Below are 21,855 nucleotides of genomic sequence, written 5' to 3' on the forward strand. Positions count from 1 at the left end.
ATTTGTGTCCTCCCACGATCGCTGGTTGAAACCTAAACCTTTGGGAGGTGATTAGGTCTTAAGAGTGTAGGCCTCGTGCATGAAATTAGTGCCTTTATAAAAGAGACCCTGGGGTGCCTGGCTGGCTCAGTAGGTTAAGCATCTGACTTTGGCTCAGGTCATCATCTTGTGGTCCAAGAGTTCGAGTCCTGCGTTCGAGTCCTGTGCTGTCAGCACAGAGCCTGGATCCTTCTTGGGATTCTGTGTCTCCCTCTCTCTGACTCTTCCCCACTCACAGTCTTTCTCTCTGTCAAAAATGAATAGACATTTAAAAAAATTAAAAAAAGAGAGAGAGAGAGCCCCCAGAAAACTCTCTTATCCTTTCTATCATGTCAGGACACAGCAAAAAGACTACTGTCTATGAACCTAGAGGAGGATTCTCAGCAGACACAGAATCTGCTAGTCAGTTCCTTGACCTTACACTTCTAACCCCAGAATTGTAGAAGTAAGTTTCTGTTCTCTATAAACTACCCAGTCTATGGCATTCTCTTTTGGAAGTCCAGATAGACTGAGACAGCATCTTAGTGAAACTTGGAGGCTTGCAAATGCAGTCTCTCTTTTTGGGGGGAACATTTCAATTCAACTCCATTTAACAGATAGGTACAGAGTGCCTTTAAGTCTTTCAGACACTGTGCCACACTCAGATTTCAGTGATCAATAAAATAGACAAAACCCCCAAACTCACAGGGCATTTCACATTTGCTTACACTATGAGTTTATATTACACTATGAGTTTATACTACAATATTTCTTTTTTTTTTAATGTTTATTTATTTTTTTATTAAAATTTTTTTTTCCAACGTTTTTTATTTATTTTTGGGACAGAGAGAGACAGAGCATGAACGGGGGAGGGGCAGAGAGAGAGGGAGACACAGAATCGGAAACAGGCTCCAGGCTCCGAGCCATCAGCCCAGAGCCTGACGCGGGGCTCGAACTCACGGACCGTGAGATCGTGACCTGGCTGAAGTCGGACGCTTAACCGACTGCGCCACCCAGGCGCCCCAATGTTTATTTATTTTTGAAAAAGAGAGGGTCAGAGTGTGGGTTGGGGGTGGGGTGCAGAGAGAGAGGGAGACACAGAATATGAAGCAGGCTCCAGGCTCCAGGCTTTCAGCATAGAGTCTGACATGGGGTTTGAACCCACGAGCCATGAGATCATGACCTGAGCTGAAGTTGGACGCTTAGCCAACCAAGCCACCCAGGTGCCCCTATACTACAATATTTCTTAATTTTTTTTTAACGTTTATTCACTTTTGAGAGACAGAGACAGAGCGTAAACAGGGGTGGGGCAGAGAGAGAGGGAGACCCAGAATCCAACGCAGGCTCCAGGCTCTGAGCTGTCAAGACAGAGCCAGATGCAGGGCTCAAACTCACAAACTGTGAGATCATGACCTGAGCCGAAGTCAGATGCTTAATGGACTGAGCCCCCCAAGCGCCCATATACTACAATATTTCTAAAAATGTATGTGTATTTGGAATTTTGTATTACCAAATATTAAAATCCACAAGAGGAATTTATCCTTTAAAAGAAGCCTTATTAAAAGTATTTTAATTATTTTTTTAAGTAAGCTCTATGCAGGGCTTGAACTCACTACCCCAAGAACAAGAGTCGCATGCTCTACTGACTGAGTCTGCCAGGAACCCCAAAAGTATTTTAATTTTTAAATGAATGATCTCACCCAAGTAGTATCATATATGTCCTATGCTTTCACATTTTCTAAAGAAATGCATGTTTCTTAATATGTGAGGAAAGCCTTTTTTTTTTTTTTTTTTTTTTTTTTTTAAGATTTTGTTTTTAAGTAATCTCTACATCCAGCGTGGGGCTTAAGCTTACAACCCTGAGATGGAGAGTCGCGTGCTCTACTGACTGAGCCAGTCAGGCGCCCCTGGGAGGAAAGCTTTCTACAGAGAAGTGTACATTCCATTTGGGGCTAATGATCACACATGTAGAATGTGGGAAGTTGCTGTTAATCACGTTTCTCTGCAAATCATAGGCCCCTTGACACAGAAAATGTTTTCACCAGCTATGCAATGATAAAAGACAACCATTAGTAGTCGCTGTAAGCCCACTCCTTTGGCCCAAGTTTTGCTTTCTGTGTGGGCTTTTGCTGCTTGTAAGCAAACACACTTGTCAGTGCCTAGTGCATTAGTGCTCTAACTGAATCACAGGCTATGTGACTATGTTTCAGTGTGAATGGTAGAACAGTTAACCACGCTGACTCCTTTGTTCAGTACATATCTGGGGTTAAGGTCATCAACTGCCTTTCTAATGCTCTCCATTATACATTTTTGAACAAGATTAAGGAAGGAAAGACCTTCTTACATTTTTTGTAATGGAAAGGATATTGGACTTAGGGTTGGAAGAGCTGGGATCAGATTTCAGCTTTACCTTACTAGTTCTGTTACACAGAAATGTGAAGAGATGGCAAGGCACAGTTTTCTGAGAGAAAATTAACTGGAAAGACCTTGTCTGGGAGGACTGGGAGCCCATCATTGACTGGGGTGACTGGACCCTGAGAAACTGACTTTCACTGCTGAAACGGTACCCGGGACTGTGGTAGACCTGGAACGTCAGTTTATTAAGTCATGCCATGTGGGAAGTCATTTTCTAATCACAAGGAAGCCTTGGGGAGTAGAGTCACCACAGGAATGTGGATGATTTTAGGGTAGGTCCCTCAGCTAAAATAGCTTCCGGGACTTCCCCAGTATACAGGGAACCTTACCAAAGGGACAGTGTTCTTGGTGTTGGTGGGTCACTATACCATCTCCCGTGGATAGTAGAGGATTCTCATGGCCTCTTGGCTTCCAGTTCCTGGTGCTTCCATGGCTGCCCAACTTCCTTTCCGAGGGACATGCTCTGTTATGGCTAATTAATTCAAGCAGGTTACAGTTTGCAGCTCTTCCTCCAGTGGCCTTGTGTACATCTGTGTTGTGATTGTTTCAATATTCATCTTAGGATTTCTCTGTATAACCTAATTATTTTATCTTTAGTTTCTATCAAAAGCAGCTCATATTTTCAATTAATCCATTTTGCCTATGGATAATGCTAACAGTAGCTAACATTATGAGCGCCCATTTGTAATATATATGTGTGTATGTATATGTAAATAAAGCATATATATAAATATTCAACTTTGCATACGTTATCTCACTTAACCTGAACAATAACCCTATGGGGCATCGACAATTCTCACTTTATAGATCGAGAACCTGAGAGTTACATAGGTTAAGGGACAGCCCAAGTGATAAAGTTGGAATATAACCTCAGGAGGTTCCATTCCAAGAACTTAACAACCTGACAACCTTTTACCATTTAGTGTCTGAGTTCTAAAATCTGGCTTTACAAATACCTCTGTGTGTGTCACCTGTGGGTGACCTGAGCATTGTTGAATTCTGATTGGTTGAATTTTTATTGTTGGAATGTCAAATGCTAATGGAGTCATAAGAATGCAGATTTCATAATTGCTTTTTCAATGAATTGATGTTGGGTTTTATAGTTTTTAATATATACATATGTGTATCTATCTATATCTATATCTATCTATCTATCTATGTTTTAAGTTTTAGTTTAAGTAGGCTCCATACCCAATGTGGGTCTTGAACTTACAATCCTAAGATCAAGGGTCACATGCTGTACTGACTGAGCCAGCCAGGCAACCCGGATTTTATAGTCTATACTGTACTTAAAACAAAAGCTCTTTTGTAAAAAAAAAAAAAAAAAAAAAAAAAAAAAAAGGTTATGAAGGAAACATCTGAAAACATCCAGGTCAATAGATCCTGGTGATGAAATGCCCCCAAACACATGGCTCCTTCAAAAAAGGGACATATTCCTACAGCAGTTTCTACAAACCAAACCTGTATGAATGCAGAGAGAACATAAGAGTGAAAAGCAAGAGTTCTGAATCGTTATTCAGGTTTACTGAGCGCTTTGTACCAGATACTGTTTTAAGCTCTATATGTATATTAACTCATATAACAATCAAGAAACCTATGAAGTAGGCACTATTTTCATCCCCATCTTACAAGTAAGAAAACTGAGGCCCAGAGAGATGAAGCAACTTGGTCCCAAGCTAGTTATTGGTGGAGCCAGGATTTGAAGTCAGGCAGCCTGGGATGCGTTGTTCACCACCACCGAGCTCTCCCCAGTGATTGTTGTGGGCTCTTGTCCTTGACACTCTGTCATCTATTTGTGGAGCCTTTTCTGTTTGTGCGCTTGGATTCTTTGGGGTTTCCTCAAGCCTAGTCTTCCCTAGGAGATCTGGTGATTTGCCCTGACACCCAGAATAGATATGGGAAGGCTTAGTAGCTGTGATTCATGATCCATATCTTAGATTGAGTAGGAAGTTTTGTGTTTGCTGAAATCCTCCTCATCTTTAAATCTCATGGTTGTTGATAGAGGGATATAATAAGATAAGCCAAAGGTATCAAAGGGAATCGAAATTGTTTAATGTAAATATAGTCCAAGGGGGACTTCTCTACTTGATAAAAAAGTGCGTATAATGGGTCTCATTTGAATGCAAAGAGAGAAGAAGGCTTAATGATGATGACGGTAGTAAGCACTTGTAGAGCACTCACTTCAGGCTACCCAGAGTTCTCACTGGAGTATAGATACTAACTTAGCCTCAGCCAGAGCAGTCAGCCTAGCTTTCAATGTGTCAAAACACGGAGTTTGAGCCCTTCAAGAATTTTCAGAAAGTGATTATCAGGAGAGGTTCCCAGGAAGGGTTAAGGGGCCCACGGACTCTCTTCCCACCTGGCTGTGTGACATTGGGCAATTGAACCTCTTGTGCTATTTCTTCATACGTATTATGCGTAAACAATGGTTCCTATTACAGAGGGTTGTTATGAGAATTAAATAATACATAAATATAAACACGTGCATATAGTACATGACAGTACAGTTGGATAAATCTGAGTTGCTATTGCTGTTTTCACCATTAATATGGCCATGTCCACCTCTGATGATTTTCAAGCACCAGAAAGGATCATTTTCTTTCCACTAGTAACTGTGGTATGCCGGATGCTTCTCCTCTGTTCCTCAGGGCAATTCTCAGCTCCTCCGTTGTTACCCTCATGGGCGGTGGAGGAACTGTCCCAGCTCTCAGCTGGGAAGAAAGAGCGGGTGGGGAGAATGAGGAGGGAGGGAGCGAAGCGGAGACCCAGAGACAGAGGTGACAGAGGGGCAGCAAGAAGAGAAATAATTTGCAGCGAAACAGAACTGGAGCCTGACGCGGGCCCTCTCATCGCTCTCCACTTCTTGGACCTGGAACGGATTATTTTACTTTCTAACCTGGACCCGCGACGCCGGGCTGGGCGCAGAGGCCACATCGCCCCCTCTCTGACCCTGCTCCCCCTCCCCAACCCCCAACTCCGGGCCCCGCCCCGCGATTGGCTGGCTCCACCCGGGCCGTCGCCGATTGGCGCTCGCCAGCCGGGTCTACAGGGTTTAAAGAGGGGGGCGGGGGCGCACTGCCCAGCCGCGCCGCTGTCCCCGCCGCCGTGCGCCCGTCGCGCCGTCGGAGCTGGGCTCGCGGCCTCTCTTTGCCTGCCGCCGCTTCCAGCGTCGCACGTCCGCCCGTCGCCGGTCAGCGGCTCTCGAGGGCGCGCGCGAGAGGACCGCGGCAGGTGCCGTCCAGTCCCAGGCGCAGGCACAGCTGGTGAGGGGCGAGGCCCGCAGACGCCAAGGTGGCCACCATGGTGGCCACGTGCCTGCAGGTAGTGGGCTTCGTCACGAGCTTCGTGGGTTGGATTGGCATCATCGTCACCACGTCCACCAACGACTGGGTGGTGACCTGCGGCTACACCATCCCCACCTGCCGCAAGCTGGACGAACTGGGCTCCAAGGGGCTGTGGGCAGACTGCGTCATGGCCACGGGGCTGTACCACTGCAAGCCCCTGGTGGACATCCTCATCCTGCCGGGTAAGGACCCCACCTCTCGAGCGGCTGCTCCTAGCCCTTATCGTCGGGGCAGACCCGGGATGGGTGCATTAGATGGCGTTCACAGAAACGTTTCAAGGCCTTGAAGACCTTAGCGCATATTTTGATACTTTCAGTCCCACCTTGTAGAGAGATCAGGCAGTCCTGAATTTAGCCTCTCTCAGCCTCAGTTTTCTTATCCGGAATTTGGGATGATAGTGGTAGCCACTGGCCGAGTCACCCTGAGAAGTTAATAAACAGACGCAGACACCTAGCTGGAACTCTGTCCATGTTAACGACTGACGGTCACCCACCTGCCTCAGGCTTCCACCGTCAGTGGTTCAGAAGTACTGTACTTCCCTCCACCCGCCCCCCTTCCCCCCCCCCCCCCCCCCCCCCCGGGGCCTCTTCCCTCGGGCGTTAGACTCCACCCGCAGAGGCGCAGAGGCGAGGAGGAGAGAAACCCTAACATTCCAGCGATCCCAACAGGAGTAGGCCGAGTTACCCGGTCTTTCGTCTTTGTGAGACTGGCCACAAGTCCCGGACCCCCTAGCTCTGCCAGGTCGGTTCCCGTAGGTCCGGGGGGCCTGTGTTACTCCCCCCACCCCTTGCCACCGCAGTGGGGGCGTCGGTCCGCGGGCCTGCGGGGATTCTCCTCCCTGCCTCTGCACCTCTCATGTCCACTAGGGAAGAGCTGTCGTCCCCAGGGGGGCCCCCCCCCGCTCACCTGGCGAGAAGGCGCGCCACTATCGGTCGCTCGCTCCCCTCCAACTGCGGGAGACAAGGGAAGAATTATCTAGCCTCCCAACTCCTTCCACGCCAGCCTGGGTCGGGATTGGAGGGGGTGGTGGGCACTGAAAAATTCTGGGCAACAGTTTCAATTCAGATGTAAACCTCGAGCCAGTGGGTGGTTGGGTGATTGGCGAGGTCATGGGCTCCCCTTAAGGATTGCCTTCTGTCCCCACTAGTCTTTGAGGATGGTGCCCATTTAAAGGCCTATCCTTAACCAGCGGGGCAGCTTGGTCTCAAGACCAGTTTGGGAGCCTTTGGCTTTGTGCCATCTCCTGGGTGAGCCTTTAGCTCCCTAGAGACTCTGCTCCCCCTTTAAACCTACCCCAAAGTGCCTCCTATTTCCCAGTCCTTGTGGTTGGAATCAATCCCCCCTTCCTCCTTGCTTCCCTGGTATTTGACTCTTGTTTCCATCAGGGCACATTTTGACATTTTTGTTCATTGTGAATCAAGTTTTCCTACACATTTTAAATTCCTCAAAGATAAAGATGGCGTCCTACTCTCTTTCCATCCTCTCCTGCATCAGGAAATCCGGGGAACAGGGCTGGTGCACACAATGTACTTTCTTCTTTTCCATTCTGAACTTTCAGAATGACAGAGATGGGGGGAACCCAGATCTTCACTTACCTTCACTTAATGGTGGCCTTGGTAGACCTGGGTCAGACTCCGGGATCCAGTGCTCATAACCTGGGTAATTTAGGACAATTCACTAATGTCTGTGAATCCCAAATGTCTTCCTTTAAAAAGTAAAATCAAACCAACCACCTATCTTACAGAGTTGTTTTGGGGATTAGATATGAGAAATGTAAACCCCCTTTGATGTAGTGTAGGCTTCATAAATTGTAGCTATAATTTTTTTTCAAAAAGCTGGGCATGGTATTTGTAGGAATCTGATTGAAGCATAAAATCACTCTTTCCTTCCTTCCCCTGAAATTAAGTTTACTGAACATTCAGAGCCAAGTGGTTTATTTTCGGAGAACAGACCATGTTCCATCCTACAGATGGAGTACATTTTAGGGAGGGCCTAATCCTTCCTGCTGTCCCCCTCCCTCACACCTGGGTGGGGACAGGAACAGATCTCAGAGTCCATCTTTTGTTTTTTTAGACATGGCCTTGGAATCTAGCACATGGATAGTCTGCACTATGAATTTCAGAACCTCAGTTGCTAGTTGACCGTCTCTGATGTGTTCACCCTGCTCTCCTATAAGCTGCAGGGGCGTAGGACTTCCGTCAGAGATCCTGTTTCAGAATCCTGTGGCTCCTCTTTGGGGGGGTCTTCAAGTCAATAAAGTCAATAGTTGAGTGTTTACCCTTAATTTTGAAGAAGCTGAGGTGGGTAATGACTGGAAGAGTACCCTTGTGGAGTCTGAATTCTGGTAAAATAGCTAGGTCTTGCTAAGAGACAGTGTTGCAGTTGCATCTTGGTATGAGAGTCGTGTGGAGTGTGTGGAGGCAGAAATCAGGGCTCATTTTTGGCTTTGCCTTTAACTCTACCCACCCTCCCACCCGCAGCCACTAGCTTAATTTCCTCTGAGTGAAAAAGGAAGAGTAGTAAGTACAACCCCCTCCTTTATTTTTGGAGAAGGAAGAGTGTTTTAATGAGAAACAATACATTGAAGTCTGCCATATTCTGCTAGTATCTTGTCAGATTTATTTTACATAAATTTGCACATATTGTAATCTGTTTCTTAATGAAATTGTTACCTGGCATTTTATTTGACAGCATAACGTTCAATTGGGTTTGCTCCACTCTTTTTTTTTTTTTTTTAATTTTTCTTTAACGTTTATTTATTTTTGAGACAGAGAGAGACAGAGCATGAACGGGGGAGGGTCAGAGAGAGGGAGACACAGAATCTGAAACAGGCTCCAGGCTCTGAGCGGTCAGCACAGAGCCCGACGCGGGGCTCGAACTCACGGACCGTGAGATCATGACCTGAGCCGAAGTCGGCCGCTTAACCGACTGAGCCACCCAGGCGCCCCGGGTTTGCTCCACTCTTATTCAACTTCTTTTTTTTTTTTTTTTTTTAAATTTTTAATGTTTATTTTTATTTGGAGAGAGAGAGAGAGGGAGGGAGAGAGAGAACATGAGTGGGGGAGGGGTAGAGAGAGAGGGAGACAGGGAATCCAAAGCAGGCTCCAGGCACTGAGCTGTCAGCATAGAGCCTGATGGGGGGCTCGAACTCTTGAACTGCAAGATCATGACCTGAGCTGAAGTCGGACGCTTAACCGACTGAGCTACCCAGGCTCCCCTATCATTCAACTTCTTATTCCTTAATTCATAATTGTATGTTTACGTCATCTGCTGGGGGCACTGTGTTAACTCCATGAAGACCAAAGCAGGAGTGTGCCCTCTAGAAATCTTTGGGGCCAGAGAGATGCCTTTAGAGCGGATACCAGACCGTTGTGGAAGCATGCCCAGGAGACTGTGGGTGAGGAAGGAGATGGAGTCTGACCATCAGTCAATAGGGGTCAGGATTCGTGAGCACAGCAGTCTCTGGGGAGATGTCAAGAGAGGAAGCCTGAGTCTTAGTTTAGTTAGGGCCACATGCTATATACAACGTGAATTAAAAGCACATGGTTAGGACAAAATCGCCGAATATACCTAGTATAAAATGATTGCACTGACACAGAGTAATAACACTGGTAATAATAGCTAATCTTTTTGGAATACTTAGTATGCACTAGGCACTGTTCTAAGCACTGTATGAATTAACTAATTTAATCTTAGTTGAATTCTTTTAGAGAGATATAGGTACTATTATTATATTTTTACTTTATAGATGTGGAGAGTGTCAAGACATAACAGTTCAGTAACTTGCCCAAGGTCACACAGGTAGAGTGTATCAACAGCAGGCTGGAGTCAACATAGACCCTCACAGAAGGCATCTGGGAAGATTTGAGTTTTTATTTTTATTTTTTATTTTTGGGACAGAGAGAGACAGAGCATGAACGGGGGAGGGGCAGAGAGAGAGGGAGACACAGAATCGGAAACAGGCTCCAGGCTCCGAGCCATCAGCCCAGAGCCTGACGCGGGGCTCGAACTCACGGACCGCGAGATCGTGACCTGGCTGAAGTCGGACGCTTAACCGACTGCGCTACCCAGGCGCCCCAAGATTTGAGTTTTAATCTGAATTTTTCATAAGGTGATGCAACAGTGTAGTTGGACTCTTGGCCTCTTCATCCTGAAGGCTTAGACCAGTGGTCTAGCCTAGAGCTCTCCATCCAGTATCTCCAGCCTCCAACCTCCCTTTCGTGTCATGGAGTCACTTTAAAAACTGAACATGTGAAGTGATCTTAGATAACATTTACCACATTCTAAGTCCTGGAATGGGACGAGAGGAAGGCAGATGGTGCTGAATTCCCTTGAGCCAGGGTTCAGGGGTCAGGGAGACCCACGGTCTAACCCCTCTGTGTGCTCTCTTGTGTCCAGGCTATGTGCAGGCTTGCCGAGCCCTGATGATCGCAGCTTCAGTCCTGGGTCTGCCGGCCATTCTCCTGCTGCTGACGGTTCTCCCCTGCATCCGAATGGGCCATGAGCCTGGTGTGGCCAAGTACAGGCGAGCCCAGTTGGCTGGCGTTATGCTCATTCTGCTAGGTAAGACAGCTTTCTGTATAGCACCCCAGCTCCAAGTGAGTCTGATGAATCTCAGATCTTGCTGCTGCTTCATTGAGTTCAAGAGCATGTAAAAGGAAGCCAAGTGAATCCACCCAGGAAAAGATCCCCACAATGTGTATCCCTTTATGTTTCCTGCGTCGTTTATGCAGACGGATGAGTAATGTCTGTGGGGGTCACTAGGCATGAAAATAAATTTAAAACCAAAAGGTAAAAAGGATTTTGAGGGTATACTTAAGAGAGAGACCAAGCGACAGAAGAGTAACACAGTGGAATCTTTTCTTCGGGAATACCTTTGCCCGGATCCCATAGCAGGTCAACTGAGTCAGAATTACTTGGCATCAGACCAAGCAAAGATATTTTTGGAAAGCTTCCAGGTGATTCTTACTTGTAGCCACGATCGAAAACTTCAGTTAACCTATAAGGAAAGAGTAGAGAAAGGAGGGCAAGGGAAAAGCAAGATGTTGAGGGTGGTAGATCACTAGTGATGATTCAGTCTTTTATACAGTAAAGATTCACTGGGCATCTGCGGAGTGCCAGGCATCACGGTTGGCATTGGGGACCCTGGGGAAGAAGGTAGTCTCTGCTTGGAGTGCACTTGGATATTTTCATGGAGTGTGGCATGTGCTCATCTAAAGAAGGTACACAGATTGTGCACACACATAGGAAGGAACCTAAGCAAGACTGGAGGAGTTTCCCAGAGCAGAGGATCCCAGTGATGAGAGTTGAAGAGAAGGTGGTGAGATCTTAGATTGCGGGGGGTGGAGGGTGGGGAGGGGGGACAGCCCAGGCCAAGGAAATGGCACGTGCCCATTCAGTTTTCCTTGTTGTGCTTGCCCACAGAGGGCTTGATTTAACAACCTAGGGAGGGTCCTTCTAGCTCTGCTCTCTTGAGTGACTTCATTTCTCTCTACTTTTTTCTTGAGTGCTAATTCCATCAGCACATTCTAAATCCTAATAGAAGACATGAATTTTAAGAACAGCAGCTCTTGTTGTAGAGTGCACTGATACATCGGTGAGCAGCAACTGCTCTGCATATGGGTTATACACGAAGTCAGGTATTCCTGAGACAAGGAATTCCCATCCCCAAACTGGTATCAGACCATGTGCTTAAAGGTAAGGGTCAGGGTTCTATGCGGGTCAATGCCACTTAGTAATGGTCACACACAGTGATATTGGTGAGGGAAGGGGACATGAGAGGTAGGGATGCCATTTCCCAAGATTGCAAAGGGATGGAGGTTTTCAGGGGCTTGTGAAGCCACAGAGAATTCAGAGGAGGGGCTTGTACACACAACTGTGTGTGTGTGTGTGTGTGTGTATGTGTGGAGGGGGGAGGGGTGGGTAACAGGAGCAAAAAGGCCAGAGGGCCACTGTCATTTCCAGAGAAGAATCTGGGCATGGACATTTTGGGTCCAGCCACAAAGAATTTGTGATGGAGTGCCCCATGGAACACACAATCAGTATCATGTGACTCATCTAACTCACAAGGTCCTCTTTACAGTGCTTTTTGGAAGTCAGATCTTTACATTCGAATTCTCTTTCCAACAGTTAGACCAAAGCTCTACAGGTAAATTGGTTTGCGGAATCCAGGTGGAAACCCTTGTCATCTTTGGCAGGCACCATGGTTGCTTTCCGCATAGTCTTACAGAAGTCCCACAGGGCTCTCTCTATCTCTGAGGGTGCCAGAGCCAAAAGGTGGGCCTGTTGTATTAGGTGTTCATTTTTAGAAATTCTGGCCTTCCATCTGAGAGTCACGAATATCCACTAAGATATTTTTGGCTGTGAAATTCCCCAGGGCTTTCAGATAATGCAGGAATGTGGAGTTTTCAATAAGGAGGTACTGAAAACAAACAAACAGATAAACAAACAAACAAAACCCAGCCTTGTTGGAAAATAAAGATATAAAAGCAAGTACATACAGACAAATTGGTATTTAAATAAACTCTAAAACCAACTGAATCGTCCAGCTGAATAGCAAGGGTTATTAAAAAACCAAAGGCAACCAGTTGTTTGAAACTTCCTAGCTGAATTAAAGCTTTTCTTTACGTTTTTCAAGTGGGTTCGTTGGTGTATGGGGACAGAATCACAGAGAGGAGCGTGAGGTGGGGTGGGGAGTGGTGTGGGTCCCTCAGTCCCTGACTCCTGTCTGAGTGAAGAGATGGAGGGGCATTGAGTGATCTGGCCCTCTCAGAGAGGCTGTACCTTTCCAGCCACTCGCTATTAGTTTGGGCTGAGGACACCTCCCTGTGCCCTCTTGTAGCGTTTAATTTCCAGTGTTACCTGCCGCCTCTTTCATGGCTCCTGCCGGATTTATTTCTCAGTGCGTGGCCATTTGCCTTCAGGTTGGATGTTGTTTTGACAGGAACAAGCTAGCTCTGGAAATGTAATGCTCATTGTCTCAGCTGTGGCACCGGCTGGTCTCCTCTGGGTCTTCTTTGGAGCCCGGTGCCTCGGTTCCCCTGTTGGCAGTGGGTGGGAGGAGCTAGAGTGAGTGAAGGCTCCCTTTGTGTTGCTCTGGATTGGCTTCTGACGCTCTGCTCTCCCCGGAGAAGCCAGTGCTGGGCTCCTGCTGGATCCTAGAGGTCACCAGTGGTGCTTCCGCTGAGGTGTGGTCACTGACCAAAGGGGACTAGGCAGCACCGGGGTTTTGGGGCCTGGGAACTGGAAACAATACCAAAGCTAATCTTGGTATGGAAACTGTAAGGACTATTAATTAAAATCAGTTCTTCCTGACCCTGAAAATTTTTATTTTTCCAAAAGCTTAAAAAAATTATATGTCTATTGTACAATAGCTTTATCTTCTCAACTGTCTTAAGTTTGTGAGGATTCAGCCCTGCTTTGGGGGAAGGCATGGGAGCCAGATGTAGCAGGCTCCTTAGATCTAGGATGGATCCAGGTGAACATAGTCTGTAGTTTTCTTTTCTTTTTTCTTTTTAATGTTTATTTATTTTTGAGAGAGAGAGAGAGAGACAGAGACAGAGCATGAGTGGGGAAGGAGCAGAGAGAGACAGAGACAGAATCTGAAGCAGGCTCCAGGCTCCGAGCTGTCAGCACAGAGCCTGATGTGGGGCTAGAACTCATGAACCATGAGATCATGACCTGAGCCGAAGTTGTTAGCTTAACCGACTGAGCCACCCAGGCGACCCTAGTCTGCAGCTTTCAAGAGCCCCTGCCAAGGCAGGAAGTGCCTATGCCCTGAGCTGCTTTATCTCATCACTGGGAGCCAGACCAATAGTACTGAATCTCCAATCTACCACTTTCCAGCTGTGTGAACTGGGGCAGTTACTTAATGTCTCTGAGCCTTTCTATGAAATGAGACCATAATGCTTTCATCTGAGATTGGTAAGAATAGTGAAAGGAGGTATGCAAGTTATTTAGCCTGGCGTCTGGCACATAATAAGTGCTCAACAAATGGTTGTTATTATAATTGCTGTTGTTGGTTAGAGGAAATAGAGACCTAAGCCAGAGGGAAGTGGGTATTCTTTTGTTGATGTCTCATTTCTGTGGGGTAATCTCCACACATGGCACTGGTCAAGAGAGACAGTGAGCTGTTCCTGGAAACACTAGGTTGGTTGCATCCTGGTCTAATGGAAACATTTCCATTGTTTACTTTGTAGAAACTGGAGTGTAGGGATCAATAAATAGTTGGAGTTTTTTTGCTTATTCTATTATAGGAAGCCATGTTAAGCTACCCAACTGAAAATGCTCAAGCTTAGTTCTGATTTGGTCTCATTCTCACCTCATTGTAACTTAGAAAGTACTTGATTTGAGTGTTTCTTGGGGAGATGAGGTAGGGAATGGACAGAAAGAAAGTGTATATTCTTCCCTAAGTGGGACCCTCTCAACTTCTCTCCTTTTTAAAAATATGGCCCCAAGAATCCTATTTGTATTGGAAAAAAGTTGTTTTAACTTGAAACTTACAAGTTAATAATGGAACTGCTGTAAAATAAAAGGCATGTGCAAATGTGGGACAGGTTGAGTTTGTCCGGCACACAGAATCAGGTGTCCTAGGAAAGGTCTCCCTTGGGTGTGTAGTAAACAGTGATGCTCTTAATCCCGGCGTCTTAAGCAAATAGATGGAAAAAGTCTTCCTCTAAAGTCATTAGCTTTCTACAAACAAGTCCGTAATGTCAATCAAATTTTATGTGGGTAGTGGGAAGGCTGCGGTATCTTTAGTACGGTTGTGGCTTAAAATGAACTTACTGGTAAAATTGGAGGAGTTAACTGGTTTATGAGGCCTCTCCTATCTCTAAATCCTGTGATTAAAGAAAAAAATATTAAATAACCATGAGACTGGCTTTTAAAAAAGGTTATGGGAAAAAAAAGATAATGATGTGTGAAATAGAAAAATAAAGGAAAAAATGTTGAAAGCAGGCCAGGAAAAATAATATAGTCAAACATTCCATTGACTTGTTTTAAATATTAAATCTTCATAAAAGCCATAGTATGAGAGGAGTATGTCTTTTGGCAACTATGTTTTCTTATGTCAAAATTTAGAGAATGACAAATGATAAAAATAAAAAGTAAAATTTTTCTAGATTCAAATTATAAGGAAACAACAAATAAATATGACTCCAGCCAATAGCTCATTAGAAATCTCATTACTTGTTGCCTTAAGTTAACCGGCACAAAGCTAAAGTTTGTTGCTATTTAGATCATATGTTATAATAGCATCAATTGTAGAAGGCAGCATTCTTTGCATTGTAAAACGTTTAAAAGGAGAAAGTTTAAGAAATAGTTTTTATTGTGGAAAATTTCATACATACACAGAAGTAGAAAAAATAGTATAATGAACCCCATGAGCCCAAACTCATTCTCAGTCACAGCCAATCTGCTTCATCCATGTGCTTCTTTTCTTCTAGTCCCCAGATTTTTTTTTTTTTTGAAGCAAATCTCAGATATAATGTCAAGGAAGAATTTTTCCAGTATTACTTATATCATTCAGAGTAATTTATGTGATTTTAATGGAAATATTGCTTGGTGCTAGAAATAATGCTCTTAAAAGTACTATCAGTTCTTAGTTCTGAAAGTGACAAAGCCTGAAAACAGAGATGTTCATTGGAGGAAGGAAGAAATGAATCTGGTGCCCTTCTGCCTTTTTGGGCCCCCTTGTCAGTCTTTCCCTCTGTCTCTAAATTGTTACCTTCAAAGTCAAACACACATGTACTAATATTCTTTAATTTCACATTGATTTAACTCCGTATATTACTGTGTGTCATTTGATCCCTAAAGAAATTAAAAGCTGTGTTTACATTTCATTGCTCTAAAATTGCTTTTCCAACTATTTTCTGTGTTTGGCTCTATCAAGATCATTGTTAACTTTTAATGAGGCTGTATTCTGTCAACTAAAGAACACATTGTATTACATTATTTGAAACTTACCAAAAGAGGCAAACAATTTATTCTATAAAGAGCAGGAGTTCTACTGGTGAGAGGACCAAGTCTGGATGAATCTATAATCTACACAGTGAAGCTTTCTTCTCCCCTGCTCTCCTTCTCCTCCACTTCCCCCTCCTCCTCCTTTTTTTTTTTTTTTAATTTTTATTTTAGCTAAGTATGTCCCCAATTTTTACTTTCTGCTCCCTCCCAAATGACTTATTCCTGCCACCCTTGTGCAGTTAACTATTGCATCTTTTTTTTTTTTTTTCAACGTTTTTTATTTATTTTTGGGACAGAGAGAGACATAGCATGAACGGGGGAGGGGCAGAGAGAGAGGGAGACACAGAATCGGAAACAGGCTCCAGGCTCTGAGCCATCAGCCCAGAGCCCGACGCGGGGCTCGAACTCACGGACCGCGAGATCGTGACCTGGCTGAAGTCTGACGCTTAACCGACTGCGCCACCCAGGCGCCCCAACTATTGCATCTTTTGAAGGTAGAAGAGGAGAAACAGATTGAAAAATCTGAGTGTTAAAATTCTTCTATTAGAGACTTACTTAAAAAATACATTCTGATGACATGCAAAGAAAAGCAATGAAAATTCTCTTTATCTTTCTTCACTTTTCTTTACCTTATGGGAAACTGTGACTTTTTTAGAAAAGCATTTTCTTTTCTCCAAATAATTGGGAGAGCCATTATAAACTCTGTGTGTGTGTGTGTGTGTGTGTGTGTGTGTCTGTGTGTGTGTGCACACGTGCACACAAACAGAAATAAATCCAGCAGGCCTTCTGTGTCATTAAGACAGTCCCAAATTATTGCCAGTTTTATTAATATTTTACATCTTTTGGTTAAGTAATGCATTTTAACTTGCATTTTAACTTTACTGCTGAAAACATTCCCCTTTCCCTTCAAACGATGCTGAAATTGAGTAAATTCTCCTTTTTTAGTTTCTAAACATTCTTCATTCTGAGTTCAGTTGAAGGTCACTGTTTGTATTGAACCTCTCATTTCCCTTCGTGTTGTGTAGCGGCCTGTCATCTTTCAGTGGTTTTGATGTGGTTCGTCTCTGAGAGCCACAGGAATCCGACCCAGAGTTCATTTATCTGCTAGGAAATAAAGACCCCGTTAGCACTAGTCTGCCTTGTTTTGCATGGATTATAAAAGGAGGAAATTTTTAATGAGGTAAATCATGAGTTTGTAACTTTAAGTGTGTTAAAGTCACATTAAGGTTTTATGATTTTGGAAGTCAGTTTTGATGTGTTTGAAGTGGAAAGTAGACTTGAAATGAGACCACCTCTCATCCGCTCACCCACCCATTCAGTCCTGATAGGCTCATTATTTAAATGTTTAGACATGTTCCTGATTTTTCCTTTTTCTAGTGAATTACACTGGAATAAAATCTAATAAAATCCCTAAAGCAATCAAAATCAAGACTGATGGTTATTTTTGGAATATTGAGCCTGATTTCTTTCCCTGTGTGAAGATACTCTTATTATTTTGCTTAGGAAAGGGGGAAGAACTAAATGAAATTAGAGGCAATTTCTTATCTTATTCTATAAAATCTACATCAAGTCTGTATTGGAGTTAGGTTTACGTGAAATGTGGGGAATACTTGTGAGTGTGTGTGTGTGTGCGTGTGTGTGTGTTGTATGTATAAATACGAAGTAATTGAAAAATATTATACCTAATTTGAACCATAAGCTGTTTTCAAACCAGTTGTTTGGCAATCAAATATTTTTTTTCCTATGGAATTCATCTTTTCACTCTCCACCTTCTCCCTCTAATCAAGCTTGGGTGTTTGGAAGCACTTGCTAGGGTGCTGTTTTGCTCAAGCAGAGAGTGCCCCCTTTGGGGGTCTAGGGGTGTGTAGCTAGGTTATGTGTTGACACGAAGAACCAAGGGCAGTTCTCTCTGGCTGAAATGCTCTAGAAGAGTTTCTGTTTCTTGTCCTGACAGAGAAGACTTCTCTCTTTCTCTGTGCCTTGCTGAGGACAGTAGCCAAGCTGTTCTCCGTGAGTGCCACACTTGGAATGTGCGGCTGGAGGAGGAGAGAAAAAGACTCCCCAACCCCCACCCCCACCAGGTGTTTGAGGTCCTGAGCTGGAAAGGGAAGATACAATTAACACTGGTCTTCTTCTTTTTTAATTTAATTTAATTTAATTTAATTTAATTTAATTTAATTTAATAAGTTTATCTATTTATTTTGAAAGAGAGCTTGAGTGGGGGAGGAGAGGAGAGCGTGGGAGACAGAGAATCCCAAGCAGGTCAGTGCTGTCAACACAGAGCCCAATGCGAAGCTCCATCTCACAAGCTGTGAGATCATGACCTGAGCCAAAATCAAGAGTTGGATGCTCAACCAACTGAGCCACCCAGGAGTCCCAGCACTGGTCATTTTGAGAACATTTTATTCACAGAATGAAAATACATATTCTCATGGTGTCTCATACAAACATTACAGAAGCTGGCATGATTGATTTTACTCTTTTAAGAAAAAAATGAAGACATTAATATATAGACAGATTTTAGCTTCTTAGATGATCTATAACAACTCCTTAAATATGTGAATAGTACATAATTAATGGAGTGAATTTAGGCTGTTAAAAAGTCAATTTGAGCAATCAAAGCCCCCAAATTAACTTTCTTCCTTCTGACTTCCACTTAGGATCTATGTATTTTTATGATAGGAATCACATCTATTTATGTGTATCTATACCCAGCTTGGGGGAGTGCGGTTATGTTACAAGTTACACAAATGCAGTGAGCTAGTTTAAGAGATCTTTCAAAATGGGCAAGGCTTCAATCTTTAGTTCAGTTTAGAACTAATGTACGAGGCTGTTAGAATTGAGTGCTTACGTGTACAGAGAAATTATATTTCTTCTATTTGGGCCTAGAGGTAAGTCAGAAAGTCACTCAGTGTGAGTAGAAATCAAAAATGCTTGCTGAGTTGAAAGTAACAAGGATACTGCAGGCAGCAAACATTGCGGTGCTCTGCCTTGAATTTATTGAAACCTTTATGGCTTATGATTGGAAACCTCATTGTTACTGTTTTCTTGATCTGCCGACTTTAATGTATCCTCCCAATTTAAAGCTTCAACTAAAATTTCTGTCCTGCTTGTAGTTGTGAGAAATCAGATGATACCAAAGGAGGTTATGGAGTTACTTTGTCTAGAGTTGTGCTGTTCAACACATGAGCCACCAGCCACATATGACTATTTAACTTTTAATTAATTAAAATTCAAAACTCTGCTTTTTGATCTCACTGGCCTCATGAAAAACGTTTAAAAGCCCATGTAGCTAGTGAGTGCCGTATTTGGCAGTGCTGGTGTAGAGGTTTAAATTTATTTATTTTTTTAACTTTCTTATGGGCTTCTGCCTGCCTTTTTAGCTCCTTTGCTTAGGAAGAGAAGAACTAAATGATATAGAAGCTATTTCTTAGTTTATTCTTTCAAATCTACACCAAGTCTGAAAGGCTGGTTGGTGGAAGACCATAAAATTCTACCATTGCGACCCATCACAAATTCCAACACCATAAAATCCTCGGATGGGTAAATTCTTTTACCTTGAGTGCTGTTTATGGTATGTTGAGATTTTGTGATTGCGAACAGCATCACACAAACTCAAACTCTTAGCTGATATTCCACTGGTGTCTAACAACATTCATCACAGCAAGAGAATTCACATGGCTTCTTCAGGTCTTTGTAATGTGAATTGACCAAATTGAAAAAATAGAGTGGATAAATGGAATGGGCACCACTGTGTTTCTCATTTCGGAATACCTCAGGCGATGCAGTCATTCAGCTAGTCGACACCGAGCACATACTATGGGCCTCATAGTGGGTTAAATACTGACTTTACAAACATAAGTAGGACATGGCCACTGCCGTCAAGGAACCCAGAACTTGGAATGGGAAATAGACATGTAAAGAGATAATTATAATACAATTAGGTAAGCATAATAAAAGAATCATAAGTATAGATACACGAAGTAAAGATACATAAGTAAATACAAGTACATATTTTTCGGCCTCAGTGATTTATTTCTGGGCTTTTACACTGGAGTTCTTTCATCTCTGCCACCAGTTGAAAAAATAAGCATCTAGCAGTTTGACACAGCTTTCGATCGGTTGATTCTATAGATGCAAACTTGTAGGTTCAGGTTGCCACGGGAGCAGAGCTGTGCGTATCAAGCTTTCCGGAGTTAGTTGGAGGCCAGAGGGGTGTGCATGTGGAGTGAAGGGAAGCCTGTCTGCTGCTTGGGGTGTGTGATGGGTGTGCCCAGTCATAGCCCTCTCATGTCTCCCCAGCTCTCTGTGCCATGGTTGCCACCATCTGGTTTCCTGTGTGCGCCCACCGCGAGACCACCATCGTGAGCTTTGGCTACTCCCTGTATGCAGGCTGGATCGGTGCTGTCCTGTGCCTCGTGGGTGGCTGTGTCATCGTCTGCTGCGCTGGAGATGCCCAGGCGTTTGGTGAAAACCGTTTCTACTACTCTTCGGGCTCCAGCTCCCCAACCCATGCCAAGAGTGCCCACGTATAAGAGGGCTGCTAGCCTGCCCACGGAGGTGCTGCAGATACTGGGGCCACGGCCCTCGGTTTGCTTGCCACAGGCGGGGAAAGCCCACTCCGCTGCCAGGCTCCAACGCCAAAGGTCCAGAAAAGCATCCTGTCTGGCATTTTTTAGTCTTAACACCCTGCTCCCCATTTATTGCCTTAAAAGAAATCTTTAGCTCAGAAAATGCCCACACACTTTTCTCATGGTTTTGCCCATTATTAGCTCTTTTCTTGGGCATTAACTTTATTGTTCACCAGGATATATACATATATGTATGTGTATGTGTATATGTATATGTATATGTATATGTATATGTATTTTCCTCTCTCTCTTTAAATTTTAAATATCTTGCAAACATTGCTGAGTTGGGTGTGGGGAGAGAAATAAAAGACACTTTTCAAACCGTTACAGATGACAATGGGAGCTTCATAAAGATGCCTCTCTGTTTGCTCCCTCCTCTTCAGCTCCAAGGTCATTTAGTTATAAGCGATAGAAAAAAATAGAACTGGGGACATGGGGTGGGGAGGGAGGGGACTGTGGAACTTTCCTCTATGGGAAACTTTCCCTTTTGTAAGTCGAGGGCAAGGGGCGGGGATATTTTTTAGTTTGTGATTTTACATTTATCTGTACATACTTTTTCAAGATTGATCATTTTTATAACCATGGCTTTCCTGAAATTCTCAATTCATCAGTATGAAGGAAATGAACCGAATAGACTTTAATTATATGACAAATAACAGTACAAGTGAATATAACTGTGACTGACATTCCACAAAACGTTTTTGGTTTCCAGGTTTGTACGGTGTAGTTTTTAATCCTACACTTGCATGTGCTTCAAATTAACACATTTTGAAAGCTTTCCCCCATTCTCTATTTTCATTTTGTTAGCCATCTTGAAGTGATATTGTTTAACATAAATTGTGCTGTTGAATTTGGCTTTACGGGTGTAAACACTGATAGTGTATCAGTATCTGAGACCCCAAACTCTCCAAACATTGATGGTGCATTTTGTTCTTTAAGTGAAATCTGTGCAATAAAATAACAGACTGTCTGCAAAAGTGGCCTTTAATATTCTCTTATTTTCAAAAAATTTTCAAAAATGTCACTAATCTCTGCTAATAATTTATAGGAACCTGGTCAGTGACTCAAGAACAAGTTATTCTGCACGGCCCCAAATAATTAAGATGTTCTGTATTATTTACTGTATCATGGTGGTCGTGTGTGGTCATAAAGATGCAACCTAGGTGCTCTGTTAGATTTCTTTAGTGGAATGATGTTATAGCATCTTTAAGTCATATATAAATGGTCAATAATTAGAAACCAAGTTCCAAGCATTACACAGTTAAACTCTTTATCTACTTTGAACACTGAGTGAAGAAATTGGCTAGGTATAAAAGGAAGTATAAACCACACACAATATAGAGTATTTTGGTAATAGTATCTAAAATGCATTTTTTTCAAAATTGTTTTGAAAATTTGGAAATTTTGGACAAAGACAGATGCATTGAGTTGATTTTTATTTGTTTTTTTATTCCAGAAACTGTGTCAGGTTATGAATCTGTTATAAA

General features: G+C 43.5%; 1 protein-coding gene across 1 annotated transcript; it reads left to right on the forward strand.

Moving 5' to 3' along the window:
• Positions 1-5,504: 5,504 nt before the first annotated feature.
• On the forward strand, positions 5,505-21,345 carry CLDN11 (claudin 11). Its single transcript, XM_058730483.1, has 3 exons — positions 5,505-5,959; positions 10,176-10,340; positions 20,040-21,345. Exons 1-3 carry the CDS (start codon positions 5,734-5,736, stop codon positions 20,270-20,272), a joined length of 624 nt encoding a protein of 207 aa, XP_058586466.1. The 5' UTR covers positions 5,505-5,733; the 3' UTR covers positions 20,273-21,345.
• The last annotated feature ends 510 nt before the right edge of the window (positions 21,346-21,855 follow it).

This window comes from Neofelis nebulosa, chromosome 5, assembly GCF_028018385.1.
Source record: "Neofelis nebulosa isolate mNeoNeb1 chromosome 5, mNeoNeb1.pri, whole genome shotgun sequence".
Lineage (NCBI taxonomy): Eukaryota > Metazoa > Chordata > Mammalia > Carnivora > Felidae > Neofelis > Neofelis nebulosa.

Excerpts from the sequence above, each read along its gene's own strand:
- CLDN11 (XM_058730483.1), top strand. The coding sequence starts at position 5,734 with ATGGTGGCCACGTGCCTGCAGGTAGTGGGCTTCGTCACGAGCTTCGTG. Across the intron at positions 5,960-10,175 it reads GGACATCCTCATCCTGCCGG|GCTATGTGCAGGCTTGCCGA; the intron begins GTAAGGACCCCA and ends TCTTGTGTCCAG. Across the intron at positions 10,341-20,039 it reads CGTTATGCTCATTCTGCTAG|CTCTCTGTGCCATGGTTGCC; the intron begins GTAAGACAGCTT and ends ATGTCTCCCCAG.